General features: G+C 45.5%; 1 protein-coding gene across 4 annotated transcripts; it reads right to left on the minus strand.

The window, feature by feature from the left end:
* Positions 1-25: 25 nt before the first annotated feature.
* On the minus strand, positions 26-13,139 carry fbxo11b (F-box protein 11b). Of its 4 annotated transcripts, none has more exons than XM_076143537.1 (22): positions 12,822-13,139; positions 11,458-11,621; positions 11,237-11,297; positions 10,855-10,996; positions 10,621-10,750; positions 8,793-8,876; positions 8,487-8,619; positions 8,216-8,322; positions 7,589-7,700; positions 5,626-5,732; positions 5,389-5,526; positions 5,085-5,302; positions 4,749-4,929; positions 4,517-4,639; positions 3,987-4,072; positions 3,773-3,849; positions 3,539-3,682; positions 2,417-2,527; positions 2,189-2,296; positions 1,987-2,095; positions 1,775-1,873; positions 26-1,648 (listed from the first exon to the last, which is right to left on the minus strand). In XM_076143537.1, exons 1-22 carry the CDS (start codon positions 12,907-12,909, stop codon positions 1,519-1,521), a joined length of 2,652 nt encoding a protein of 883 aa, XP_075999652.1. In that variant the 5' UTR covers positions 12,910-13,139; the 3' UTR covers positions 26-1,518. The 4 variants fall into 4 exon arrangements, with proteins under 4 accessions (XP_075999652.1, XP_075999651.1, XP_075999650.1 ...); XM_076143536.1 differs by having other exon boundaries at positions 10,855-10,999; XM_076143535.1 differs by having other exon boundaries at positions 11,216-11,297.
* Between the last annotated feature and the right edge of the window lie 942 nt (positions 13,140-14,081).

The raw sequence follows: 14,081 nt of genomic DNA on the forward strand, positions 1-14,081 counted from the left end.
GCGTCCTCATGCAGTTAAAGCAACGTTTTGTTTATAAAACCAGGCATTTATTGGACGTTTTGCAGAATGGAGTTCATCACAGTGCATAAATTTAAGACAAACACTTTCTGATCTAATAAAGTTTTATTTTCTTAGAAATGGCCAGTTTCCCGTTTTCTTTTTTGTCTTTCTAAGAAATTATACCCCTTTTTGAATTCCAACTAGCATCTACATAATGGTTATTGAATACTTCACAATATATTAAGTCTAGATGTTATGGTACATGCATACGATTCAGGCTGCATGAGGAGCCACAGTCACCACGATACACAGGGGGGGGGGGGGGGGGGGGGGGGGGAGGAAGAGGAGGAGGGGGAGAGGAGGACGGGGAGGAAGATGGGTGGGGGGGGGGGCAGGATGGGACTGCAGAGCGAAGCTTCGGTTCCAGTTTCAAGGAGCTCGGGGAGCTTCCATTTGTAACCCTCTCCACTAAACACTGACTGCATCAACTTAGAAACATGTACACACACAACTTTCACTGTACACGCCACACACATTTACACGCACGCACACGCACACACACCTTTGTACAACTGTGGAGCTCCTCCACCTGCCACTTTAGCTAATATGCTGGAGAGGGTTTTTTAGTGTTAAACAAGATTCTCTTTCACAGAAAGAACTTCACCACTGGGACGTCTGAGCCGCTGCAGTTTGCCTGGGTGTTGGAGTGGAGGGGGAGGGGGAGGGGGTCGGGGGGGACGCTAACCAAAGAAAATTAATAATAATTATAATAATATATAATAAAATAAAAGACATTCAAATACAGTCAGATTTTTGCTTGAAAATACAAAACTACATGAGAAAGCGTTGAAATAAAATCCATTAACCAGAATAACATATTAAAAAAGCCCAAGTGCTCCATCACACATACAAGTCTCACTCTTCTTTATCCAAACACAACAGAGCAACATCTGCCCATCCGTTGCCTAGTTACAACCACCTGGGCAGCCAATGGGGATGGCAGCTGCGAGGAAGCAGGAAGTGTCTTTGATGGCAGTCCTTGTTGAAGAGGATGTGGGCCGGGAGCCGAGGAGTAACACCGGGGGAACTTGTCGTGCTGCCAAGGGGGCTCGTGGCCCCACACTTCTTCTATCTGTCTACAGACTGCATTAAGAAATACTCGAGTGAAGAGGAATCTCTTGTGGCTGTTCCGTGTGGGTCAGTCAGCCTACCCTACGCTCTCCACTGCCCCCTCTTGTGGAGGGCGCCTCCACTGCAGCAGGTCTGACGGCAGCCGGCCGGAGGCTGCTTCCTCTGGAGCCTCAGCCGCCTTTGTCCCGTCTGAGAGCGCCGCAATCACAGAGTCTCTCTGGGTCCGTACGACTGCAGTGGATGTGTGTGTACGTGTTTGCGTCTGCATGCGTGCTTGTGTGGTTTTGTGTGTGTGTGTGTGTGTTTCTGTAGGGGTGTGTGTGTGTGTGTGTGTGTCTGATGTGTTTGTATATATGTTATGTGAAAGTGTAACGGGAGCATATGCCTTTAGTTGTGTTGCAGCGTGTTGGACTCGATGGGCGGCGCCGAGTCGTACAGAGTGTCTGTGTCGTGTGTGGGCTCTCCAGCCAGCGTGCACGGGTTGGACAACGTTCCGGCTCCACAGTCACAGAAAAACCTGCAGGGCCAGACGTTGGATGGATTAAAATGGGTTTATTTTACATAATCACAGCTCTTAACTGCACGGGGAGAGGAAGGAGTATCAGATAGGGAAGGCGGGAGGAAGGTGGGAGAACAGACTCACCGATCGTGCCGTATAAATTCTACGTCGTGCCCTTGGTGGCACTTTTTGATGCAGTTAACACAGATGGCGTTCCTATCTGTTGTATTACAAGTGTGACACCTAGAGAAAAAGGAAACGACTGATCAATTTACACATTAAGCAAAATAGAAAGCAGGGAGAGAACATTCAAACATCCCAGAGATCATTGTGCAGCGTCACTGAGGTTTGTTTACCTGTAGAAGTCGTGCATGGGGTAACTGGTGTAGCTGGAGATCTTGTACAAACACTGTCCTCGACTCACAGCCTTCTCAATGGCATCCTGATTATTTGAAATCTTATTATCTGAGAGAAAAGGGAAACAGGAAAGGGACGAGTGAGTAAAGTGAGAAAGCGGGCGGCGTGGCGAAGGACTCCTCGGCTCGGGCGGCTCGCTACCTTTCATGGTCACGTTGACCCCCGAGGCCAGGAACAGGCCGCCGAAGCGATTGTTGAAGATCTGGTTACCCTCCAGAGTGGCTGTGGCGTGGTTTGTGATTTCGATGCCTGCAGAAGAGGAGGAGGAGAAAAAAAAAAGAGCCTTCTCGTGAGCACCAAGAGGAAATACAGATTAGGAAAGAACTTCCTTTAACGTGGAGTTTACTGTGACAAGACAACTGAACTCACCTGCGGCAAAACCGTCAAAAATGCGATTCTTGCGGAGTATCGGGTGACTGTTGGTGCTGATCAGGACTCCGGCCTGAGCGTTCCTGAAGATGTCGTTCTCTTCCAGCAGACCTTAACATTAGACAACACGCGTCACAATACAAACAGGATCACGGACGACGCTTAAGGACGCTCTTACAGAGTTGAGATGTGGTTTCTTCATTCTTTGTTTCTCATTTGCATATCAAAACTGTACCCAGTCTAGCGGTTGGAGATGAGGCTATACTTGGGGTGTTGCTGATTAACCGTCATTATGAGTTTAACCGCTACAGAAAACATTTAACCAACAGCGTAATTATGCAATTATGAAGTTATAATTATTTTCCAGGTCGTCTGTGTCTCCGCCACGGTTCTCAACACACACACACACACACACACACACACACTCACTCACAGGGCCATATGGGATTCATCCTTCAGACTCTCTGCTTTGAAACCCGGCCAGTCGTCTAAGACTCCCCGGAGTTATAATCAGCCCTCTAAAACTTGGTTACAGAAGATGTTGCGCTTCTAATGCTTTTTGTAAAATATGAATAGAGAACAGAAACCAATAGTCGCTCGCTTTATGTACTTGGAAAAAGGGGATTTGGATTTATTTCATTGAATAAAGCGGCTCTGCCCTGAGGCTGTTTTATGGGAACAAAGGCATATTTTCAGGACGACAGCTCAGACTCACAGAAAGCCATTTACTCCCTCTGATAGGCTAAACTGAATTATTAGTATGGGTGTTATTCCTAAATAAAAAAATCAGAGAGACTAGTACTCTCTGCTGGGAGATCTGGACAAGCTTTATTTATCTCCTCAACGAAGTCAATGGAGAATAATGGATTTGTGTCCACTTCTGCCAATAGATATGTAATCTGCAGTAGCTAATTGAGAGTTCCACAGCATCACTGAAGCTTTGAGTTGTGATGTTTAAGCGTCTTTAGTAAGTATATCAAACACCTTTAATGCTGCAAACTCGGGACATCTTTAGAGGTTTTAACACTTAACTGATTATTGATTGATGAGTTTTACTTGTGCATGCCTGGCAGGTTTACTTCCTGCTGTCAGAATCTAAAGGTGGACTCGACGTCTGCGTACCTCTCCCTCCGTTGAAGATGCAGATGCCACCATCTCTCCCGTCGTGAATCTTGTTCCGTCTCAGCGTGGGGTTGCTGTCCGTCTTGATCCACACCCCGGCCATGGCGTTGTCGAAGATCTCGTTGTCCTCGATGAAACCCAGACCTGTGAGGTTGGAGAGGAGGGATTAGTCAGATGACTACCTGCGCCTGACATCGGACGGAGAGAGGGGCAGCGGTGTGGGGATGTACTGACCCGAGTTGTAGACTAAAATCCCTCCGTTCTGTCCTCCCCAGATCTTGTTGCGCCTGATCTTTGGGTTGCTTCCCGTCCTGTCAAGATTGAGAATTAGTCACATTATTATCTACAGGGCAGGGTCAGTGACAGATCCCCCCGCGAGTGAAGAAGAGCAGCGGTGCCATGTCGACATTTATTTGATGAAACAAGAGAGTCTGTGCGTTCATATTACCTAATTTGTACACCGGAGTACATGTGATTGTAGATGTCATTGTCTTCCAACACACCGTGCCCATTGTCATAGAAATACACGCCAACCTGAGAGGAAGAAGAAGACCGGAATGATAGGAACAATGAACACAAGGTTAAAGAAACCCAACAATGGACAAATAAAAACATCCTCCACTTTTCCTTTGAAAAACATTTTCTATAGCCCGTTCCCTTAGAATATTTTGTAAAAGCGACACAATGGTGATGTTTACATATACTGAGCATCATAAGTGATGACTAGACCAGAGTTAAGGCCTGGTTGAGGTTTAGAATAGAACCTTTGACACCCTTTTAGCCGTTTAGAATGATTATTAGAGGTAGGAATTAGAAGTTCTTATTTAGAGAGGATTACATAAAGGTGGTGCATTGTTGTTTAGCACTCTTAGTCATTGGTTTTGGTTAACTTCCAGATAATTACCACTTCCCTGGATTTGAGAAGTTGTGAAAGTGTGTGAAGCCACAATTCAATCTCGCCAGGAAAGCTTTTTTTACCTGCTTGCCGCTGTGGATGCGGTTCTTGCGGAGGACGGGAGTGCTGCCCGTGGTCACCCAGACTCCGGCCAGCGTGTTGCTGTACACCTCGTTCTCCTCAATCACCCCCTGGCCTTTCTCGTGCTGCGACACAAAGCAGGAGCCACCGTTGGTTCCCTCTATGCTTCCACATCAATACATACATTTCACATCTGTCAGGGTTGAGTGCGTGTGTGTTTGTGTGTGTGTGTACCACGTAGATGCCCCCGTGCTGCCCGTCGTGGATCTTGTTGTGCCGTACAATCGGACAGCTGTTGGTTCGGATCTGGATTCCGGCCAAGGCGTTGCCGTAGATGTCGTTACTTTCTATTAAACCTCTGCCATCTCCAAATATGTACACCCCGCCTTGGTTACCGTTGAATATAGCGTTTCCCCTGGAGACAGAACAAAAAGACATTGTTTTAAAATATGACACAGAAGTAATTGGTGAAAAGATGCCAAAATTAAATAAGACAACAAGGAGAAAGGTATCTTGGCTGGGTGTGATAAAAAAAAAAAAATGTGTGTGTGTGCGCGCGAGTGCTCTCACCGTATCGTCGGGTCACTGTTGGAGGTGATCCACACACCAGCAAAGTTATTAGCATAGATTTTATTCTCTATAAACTGTCCCCGGCCCTTCTCGTGGACGTAGATGCCGCCAGTCTGGCCATGGTGAATCTCGCAGCGGACCACCGTGGGGTTGGCGTAGGCCTTCACCTCAAAGCCGGCGATGCGGTTCCTATGGATGTTACAGTTCTCAAAGTAACCCTGGAAACAAAGATGAAGAATCGTTAGACGGGAGCTTGACAGGAGGTAATGAAGAGTTCCTTAACGGGAGCGCAGTGGCGGCTTACCATGCCGTGATCGAATGTGAACACGCCGACGTCTCGTCCGTGGTGGATGTGGTTACGTCTAATGATGGGGTTGCCGTGGTTTTTCACCCAGATTCCCGCTAGTGCATTGTTGCTGATTTCGTTATCCTCGTAAATGCCCTGGAAAGACACAAGGAGTCACAATCAGGGCCTGCACGCTCATCCGGAAGAGTTTCTTCCTTAAAACAAACGACACGACACGACATGGAAACACTTTACCTGTGCGTGGTCTGTGATGTACAGTCCTACGTTCTCACAGTCACTGATGTTGCAGTGTTTGATGACTGGACACGCCCCCTGGCCACTCACACACACAGCTGAACCCACTAAATACAAAGAAAAAAAGAAGAAAAAAAGAGAGAGAGAGAGAAGGGTCAACAAGGGTACAAACCGGGCTGTAACTGATCACTGTAGTTTCATTATAAATTAATCTTGTCAACTGGGGACATGAAACCCCCCCGGACATTATGTAATGATGACACGAAGCAGGGGAAGAGCGAGCGAGAGGCCGGGACCAGAAAATGTTTTTGATATTTATAGTTGTGATTGAAATGGTCCTCACTGATTAATCCAGTTCATTTATAGAGAGCTCCATGCTGCGCTTAGAAATAAAGACAACTGCACCACTGTTTAAGTTTCCATGAACACCTCTACGTATTGATTTATATGCATGTTGCATGGACCGACTGCAGTAAAACAGTATTTCTCACGGATTTACAAAGCAATGAGAATCAAAATTACGACGTGCAGTAAATCGTGTTGTCATGTCAGACGCACATTTGATGGCGTGAGCTTTCCGGCACGATTAGAAAGCTAGTTTATGTATTTTTATATGCCCGTCGCAGCCCTTTGTTGTGGCTCAGTGTGCACATTGTGACCCGCACACTGAGGTGCAATGTGAAGAGGTTGCACTTTTTTTCACTGGTATAACTTGTGAGGAATGGTGTGGGCGGTTTTGAAGCATTATTCAGTAATAATAAAATATGAATGGCGTACAACAACAGATCCGCAGGGCTGTGAGGCATGAAGTATTAATATCAAAACCCCCGCTGAATGAATGACCTGCATGGATTATTGAAATGTGCTTTTAGGAGTATCTAAAAATTTCAGACCAACCGCAGGATGTCTTGCTGGTGTTCTGACAGTTCTTACACACCTGCTAAGAGACAAGACGTGCGCTTGTGTGTGTGTGTGTGTGTGTCCAAACACACCGATGTGACGCAGACGAACCGGGTGGGTACCATAGGGATCGAGACATGCAGAGTGAACAACAAAACCAAAATGTAAAACTAATTTAAATGCAAATTTATAACCAAATAACCGGATTGCCAGGCTGGTAAGTAGAATTTCAGAGCGGTGAGGCAAATCCAAACTAACAGGCAGTCTGCACATATAAATATATATAAACTCACAGAAACAACTAACAATGATTTCACCAGAAATATGCAAGAAGATTCTTAAATCACTTTGTTGTTTCCAAGGTGCATCATTCATGAAACCTCCAGAAAACAAAAGGTAGTAGAATGTCAACAAAACAAATACCTCCATCACCCTTGTGTAGAAAACCACACACACACGCGCACAAACACACAAAATACAAAAACGAGCGGCGTGAGAAAATGTGTTGACAAGCGAGACATCTTTAACATCTGTTCAAACATGTGGAGTGACTTCTGAAGAGGGAAATTACAAGATTTGTTTCACGGCTACAATTTCTCAATCCTGCAATCACAACATTTCCCCCCCCATCAGAGAGAGAGAAAACACTGCCACAATAAAAATAGTCGCTTCTGGGTTTCTCCGTTTTCAGTCCAAGACCCAAATGACAGATTTAGTCTCTCATCTTGGGACTGAAGCTCGGAACGATCATTTAAGTGATGCAGCAGAAGCAGGGCCGCGGCATACTTTGCAAAACCATAGAAAACTATTTCATGGCTCTGTTTACTATATCGTACAGGGAGTGGACACAAGAACACACCATACACACACACACACCCTACCATTTTTGTGAGGTTTGCAATGTTAAACTCTGGTTTGGGACGGAGCGAATAAGCTTCTGATTCAAGCCTGTGCTATTTTCTGAGGCCACACAGGTATAAGAGCTCATTAGCGGGCCAGTCTTTTCACAAGTGTGCTGACTGCGAGTGTGAGTGTGTGTGTGTGTGTGTGTGTGTGCCTGTACCTGTGCACGTGGAGCGGATAATGCAGTGGTCAATGTTGGGGCTGCAGTTGACTGTGATCTCCAGACAGTGGTGGGCGTTGTGGTGCTGCGCTGACTTGTCGTCGGGGTTGAACTGTGGGGGGACAGGAAGCAGAGGTCAGACTGAGGGGTCGAGCTGAGAGAAACGTGACGGCATTGACACTTTGGATATTAATCATGTTAAAGTGATGTTCCCTGTGCCGAGACATAATCGATATTTTGCAAAATCCTAAACTGAAATAAACGTCTTTCTCCAACCACAAGTTTCAGATTTCATTACAAACAGGAAACAAAAGAGGCAGCACCTCTTTTTTTTACAAATGTAACTGGTTTCTATTCTTTCAGGCTGTTACAGCTAGACACACACGTCTATCCCAGACAAGACAGATTTGGGTTGTGGGTCTCAACTCATAGGAAAAGGGATCCTACAGTCATACTAGTTTCAGGCCACAATTCCAAAATGAGACTACACGTCTAATCATTAGAACCTGAGAGATTAGATTAGAGTCCCGGACACTTTGGTATACAGACGTTGTTTGCCCACTCTTGTTTGTGAGGAGAGGTAACTCTGGGATACGGGTTTGGTTTGAGGTGAGGTCTTCTGCTTACCCTGATGGTCATGTATCCCACGTAGGCGTCCTCCGAGCCCTCCATGAAGACAAACGTGGAGTCTCTAGTATTCTCTATCACCACTTTGTCAGCCACTTTTCCAGGAGCTGAAGGAGGGAGGAAGCAGCATCAACAACGCTCATTACCGCCTCATAACTATGGACATAAACCCAGCTTCAATATCTCCCCTTCTGAGAGATATTGATCGCAAGCGGCACAGACAGAGAAGTAATATCAGAAGCACTTTTCGGGATGTGTGGCGGGGCTTTACCTGCACCGATCATGGTGATCGGGGACTCTATATAAATCCACTCGTCCGTGTAGATGCCGGAGTGGACGAAGATTAGACCGTCAAAGTGGGCCTCCTGCACCCCACCCAGCGCGTCCTCGATGGTGTCGTAGTACTACAAGAGAAACGCGCAAACACGTCAAGCCGGCAAATACACACGTGTATAGTTAACAATAAAGTTTGAGAGTGCTCGCAGATGTTTACACTGGCTGAGGCAATGCATACATCACGGCACTGTGGTGGAGGAAATGAATCCTGCTGCGCTTCAGCTATTAAGTGTTGACTTACCAGCATATTCTCTCTGCCTTTGTATCGGCCAGGGTTACTGTAGAAATGCTCAGCAAAGCCTGGTTTGACATGGGCACCTTTGTACTGCAACACAGGAAACAACAGGGTCAACACACAAATGATCTTCTACCGATAACATTTCTTTTGCAGCAAACTTAAGAGCTGGAGCAGAACATTAAACACACAGAAGCGCAAGTTTTGCTGTGAACAAATATTTTAATATTAGAAATCATAAGCAGCCTACAGCACTGAACAGGATCGGTTAAGTTGCCGGATAGTTAAGTGATTATTCCAGGAGCAACAATCTTGTGTGACGGCATAACAATTGGTTTTCATTTCAAATTTCCTCTTACAATTTTTAATAAATACAGTAATTGTGTTTGCTTCCTACGAGGTCATTATATACCAACAGCTGGGTTAGGATACTGCGTCGCAACTACGCCACACCCCTGAATTTTGGAGGAGCAAAGAAGCAACGGTGATTGAGTAAGTAAACGTTGAGAAATGTCCATTGTCATCCTTTCTTTCTGAGAGGAAATGCGTAGGAGGCCAAGGACCGACCGCGGTTCTTGTGGCCTGCATCACCACCGCGTGCATGTGCATATTTCGGGGAAGGTGGGCAGCAGATTACGGGCGCCGTACGTTGGTCGCAGTTCTGACGGAGAAGTATAAATCAGCCAGAAGTGTGCAGGCCAGGGCAAGAAGCCGAGCAGTTAGATTCTGTCTAACACGAGAAACATCACCAGGTGTTGAGATAAAATCCATAGCAACCAATGTTACAGTACGATGACGAGCACAGTTCCCTAAATATCACATCTAAGAATTTCTTTCCGTCTGTATTTCTGTGTTATATGCATGAAGTTAAATGAGAACAGTCGAACAGAGTTTTTTTCAGAAGACACGACATGCTAAGGAACAGCTTTATACAAATTCTACTAAAGTGATTTGAGTGTTTGTGCAGCGAGAGGAGGAAAACGGAAACAAGCAGCTGAGTAAATAGATCATAATATTGTGACAACAGTTCTCCGACGACAAAACGACCATGCGGGGAGAGAGAGAGAGCAATAAACCAGCTCCGAGCAGAGTGATAGCACTTTGAGAGCAATTTACTCCTCATCAGGAGTATAATGCTGCGTTCAGGTGCTCGTTGAAAGGTGGTAAATACCAGATGTTAAAAACGGTACATAAGAATTCAGCGCTTTCGAGCAGTCCTCAGAGGTAACAACCACACACGGACGTATAAACATGGAGGTGCAGAAGATCTTAATACTGATTTAGTACATATAGTAAAGCACTAGGTTGTTTTTTAAGCAAACATTTTACATGACATTGCGCATACACTTATAGGACATTTTGGAGATTGTTCTTTATACAGAAAGAGGGGGAAAAGGGGAGAGGGAGAGAGAGAGAGAGAGAGAGAGAGAGAGAGAGAGAGAGAGAGAGAGAGAGAGAGAGAGAGAGAGAGAGAGAGAGAGAGAGAGAGAGAGAGAGAGAGAGAGAGAGAGAGAGAGAGAGAGAGAGAGAGAGAGAGAGAGAGAGAGAGAGAGAGAGAGAGAGAGAGAGAAGGAAGGTTGTATCATTATTACTGTTGTTGTTACTAGGTTGTTTTAAGAGGTTTATGTACCATTTATCTGTGTGGACACCATTTTCAGCCCAGCACAAAAGATTCAAAGGTTGCACAGACATCACAACCGGTAAACTTGTTTTCTAGAATGGTTATGACTTGTAAACACGACTTGAGGGCCTGTTTGCTTGCAATTTCCAAGTTGTACATTTGGGCTGAACGCAGCATAACAGGACAGAGAGAAATCCATAAAGATTCACTGACCAGCTGTTGGAAACTCTCCTTCCAGGGGTTTGGATGTTCGTGTTCTTCTGGGCTGACCTGATAGAACCTGCCCGGCTCGGGGTGCATCATGGGACGCGTGTACTCAAACACCTCCATGTACAGACGCTTCCTGGAAAATGAAAATACAAAGAATGTTGGTTGTCAGCTGTGTGATGACAGCGAACGCATTTAGTAGAGTCCCAGTTTGACACTGGTCTCTTAAGCAGTACTGACCATAGGATGGGGTCATTGGCTAGTTGGCTGAATCTCTTGCAAACACAGGCGGCCTGACAGAGATCCTGCTCCAATAAGTAGGAGAAAATCTTCAAAACAACCTCATCTGGAAGCTTCTGCTGCAGGTATTGCTCTGCTGGGGCTGCTACAAACGCATAGATAAACACACAGTGTAAGCTTGTTTTAAGGAAGGAAAAACAAATTGTGAAATTGTGCATGACACTTTGTAGTCGAGCCATTTGAATGATTGCTAGTACAACTCAAAACAACCAAGATTTACCAGTGTGTATCGAAAAATCAGTGACAAAGATGTACTTTAAATTGAAATAGCAAACATCATTGGCAAAGCTTTAACACACACCTGGCAGGTCGTGGCTCTTACCAGACACGCGTGCACGCTTGGCTCGATGGCCAAAGACCTCCGTTGAAGAGGTGGACGCTCCCTGCGGAAAGAGAGACAAACACGTCTCAAAACACGCCAACAGTCGCACGCAAACCCCTCGGCTCCTTCCCTTTAACACAATTTAATACACAACGCTGCAGTGCAACACACACACACAAAACACCACAACACTGCAATGTATGCAAGACTTTCAAGCTGACCTCCATTGGGCCCTTGCTGGGGCAGGCAGAGGAGGTGGCAGAGGCAGCGACGGTTCTCTTGGGATACAGGGTCTTTCGTCGAAGCTGGTAGGGACTGTTCTGAGCTCCTGGACCGGACTCCTCCATAGCCACCTCTGCTGCGGCTGCTGCAGGAGCCTCCTCATCTGCACACAAAAGGCATACACACATTTCATACACACATCTTTTGTCAACACTCATGTATACAAAGTTGCAGCAAAGAGCAATAACATCAGCTGGAATTTAAAATTAAATTCAACAACGCCATATCTGTGATGCACAATGTCAGTTTATATTCAGCAACAGTCAAAGCTGATGACCAGGTGCGTTCTGAAGCAAACTGAAACGTTTTCCTGTCTTGCTATTGATGCTACAATGATGTGCATTCAGCTCACATACTGTATGCACAGTGCGCAGGCTAACCGGCAGGGTAATAGTTGGTAAGACAGACAAAGGTGATTGATAATGGCAGATGCATCCCCGCAGACACATTACCAGCGTAGCGGCTCCGGCCATTGCTAAAGCATTGAATAAGGAGTAAATTATCTTCGCGTTCTTTGCACCATTATATTCAGAAGCACCCTCGTCCTTTGTAGCCCTGTCAGTGTGGAGCAGAACGTCAAAGGGCCGCCGATCGGGTCGATCAGACGTATGGCTAATGGCTACAAACTGAACTGCGTAGCAGGCAAATCCGCGGTGTAAACAAATCGAGCCGCGGCGAGTAGACACTTGGAACACGGAGGGGATTCTGTGTTTAGTTTGCTGGCTACGGTGTGTTTGAAAAGACACACAAAATGGGCACAATGATTCCATGTAAATGGTCCATCACAGCTGATCCCTGTGGCCTCGTACAGCTGGGCAGCTAGCTAACACTACCCCATTGCTAATGTTTTTGTTAACACCCCAAAAATGGCAGTCCAAAGACACCGCAGATTTACGCTGTGAGAATCAGTAGTGACAGCTGGGAATGTGGTGACCGAGGAAGACATAACGATCCAGATCAAAGCGGATAAGACCGGGCCCGTCGGTTCCAGTTGAGGTAACCTGAAAATGGGATATTAATGTTCACTGTCTAGCTTGATACGCAGCAGGCGACGACAACCCCCAACCTCCATCTAACCTCGTAGCTATTAGCAAGCTAGCGGTGTTAGCTAGCCCCAATCACTCAAGCCAAACAAAGCGCGGCCTGGGCTAAGCCGGGGAGCAAGAAGCCTCGGGTTTTCCTGCTCCAACCGCCGTCTTTAAGTGTTCAGAATACGTCAATGGAAAGAAGGAGTTTAAGAAAAGAACGCCGCCGCCCGACACGTCTTCGCCTAAACTCGTTAGCTGAACGCGGCTTAGCTTACCTCTCTCTCCGTTGTTCCGTTCGGGCTGCACCGGGCGCGGCCTCGACACTCGCCTGGGTCTCCTGTTGGTGGCTCTGACGGAGTTCATCTGGGGAGTTGGTTGTTGTAAAATAGACTGCTATCCTCGACCGCCCGCTTCTAATTTCAGCCACTCTGTCCAAATTACAACCCGACCACCTTTTCTCCCCAAATACACCCAAACAATTGCGACCAAAACCCGCTGGTATTTGGGGTGTAATCGCTTTTCTACGTGGTGTTACAGCTCCCCCCGTATAGCTGCTCGGTGCCAGCTCCGTCTCAGTCTGTAGCAGGAGGAGCCATTAACCCACACGGGAAACAATCGCGAGAAAAAAAACAGCAGAGTGTCTCTTTGACCAATGACGTTTAACGTTTCAAAACACACTCCTGCAACATCCAATCAGCAGCTCCGTATTACACAATTTCACAAACCTTTCTGTGTGATCCAATATACACCCATAATGGACTTACTTACCTATTTTAGTAACCACAATATTATTGTTGTAAAAAATATTACTAAAATGTTTTGTCGACGTGAGGAGTATTTAATTATAATATCGAGCCAAAATTCAATAGACAGGCGCAAGTGAAGGATTATAAACGCAAAGAGAGAAAGGAATGAGGCTGCATTTCATTTATTTGTTTTGTCATTTCTGTTACACACACACACACACACACATATTTAAATTAGTATAATTTTAAGTAAATATACCACCAGATGGCGGCGTTTGGTTGCAAATTAAGTATTATGGCCTATGTGCAGTTGTACAGGCGAGGTGAGTTCTCAGAAAAGAGTTAAAACCAAGTGTTACTCGGATTACATCATTGTAAACACACTGTGTGTTCCTTATCACAGAAGGATTTCATTACATCTTTATATGCTCTACCTTGGGTTTAACCGTCTTGTTTGTTTTTTTCATGCCCCACAATTGTAAAAAACCAGGAGAAAAACTCAATATCATTTTCATCATTGCTTGAAAAATCTGCACGACCTCCACTCAGCCAATATATATCTTGTATATAAGTAGTTTTGTGTCTACATTAATGAAAAACAATTGCGGTGATGTATATTGTTGTGATAATGTGAAAAATTTTCTAATTTACAGTTCCATCACAGGAGGTTGAGAGATTTTTGTTATTTGATGTTTTATTTTGATCGAAATTCACAGCTGAATAGACAATAATAGAGCAGTCTGCAGCAAATTCCGCCTCAGCAGTGTCCTCCGGTGGCTAGAAATATAA

The sequence above is a fragment of the Genypterus blacodes genome, unplaced genomic scaffold (genome assembly GCF_046128005.1).
Source record: "Genypterus blacodes isolate CSIRO-AG114 ecotype Tasmania unplaced genomic scaffold, CSIRO-AGI_Gbla_v1 ptg000026l_1, whole genome shotgun sequence".
Lineage (NCBI taxonomy): Eukaryota > Metazoa > Chordata > Actinopteri > Ophidiiformes > Ophidiidae > Genypterus > Genypterus blacodes.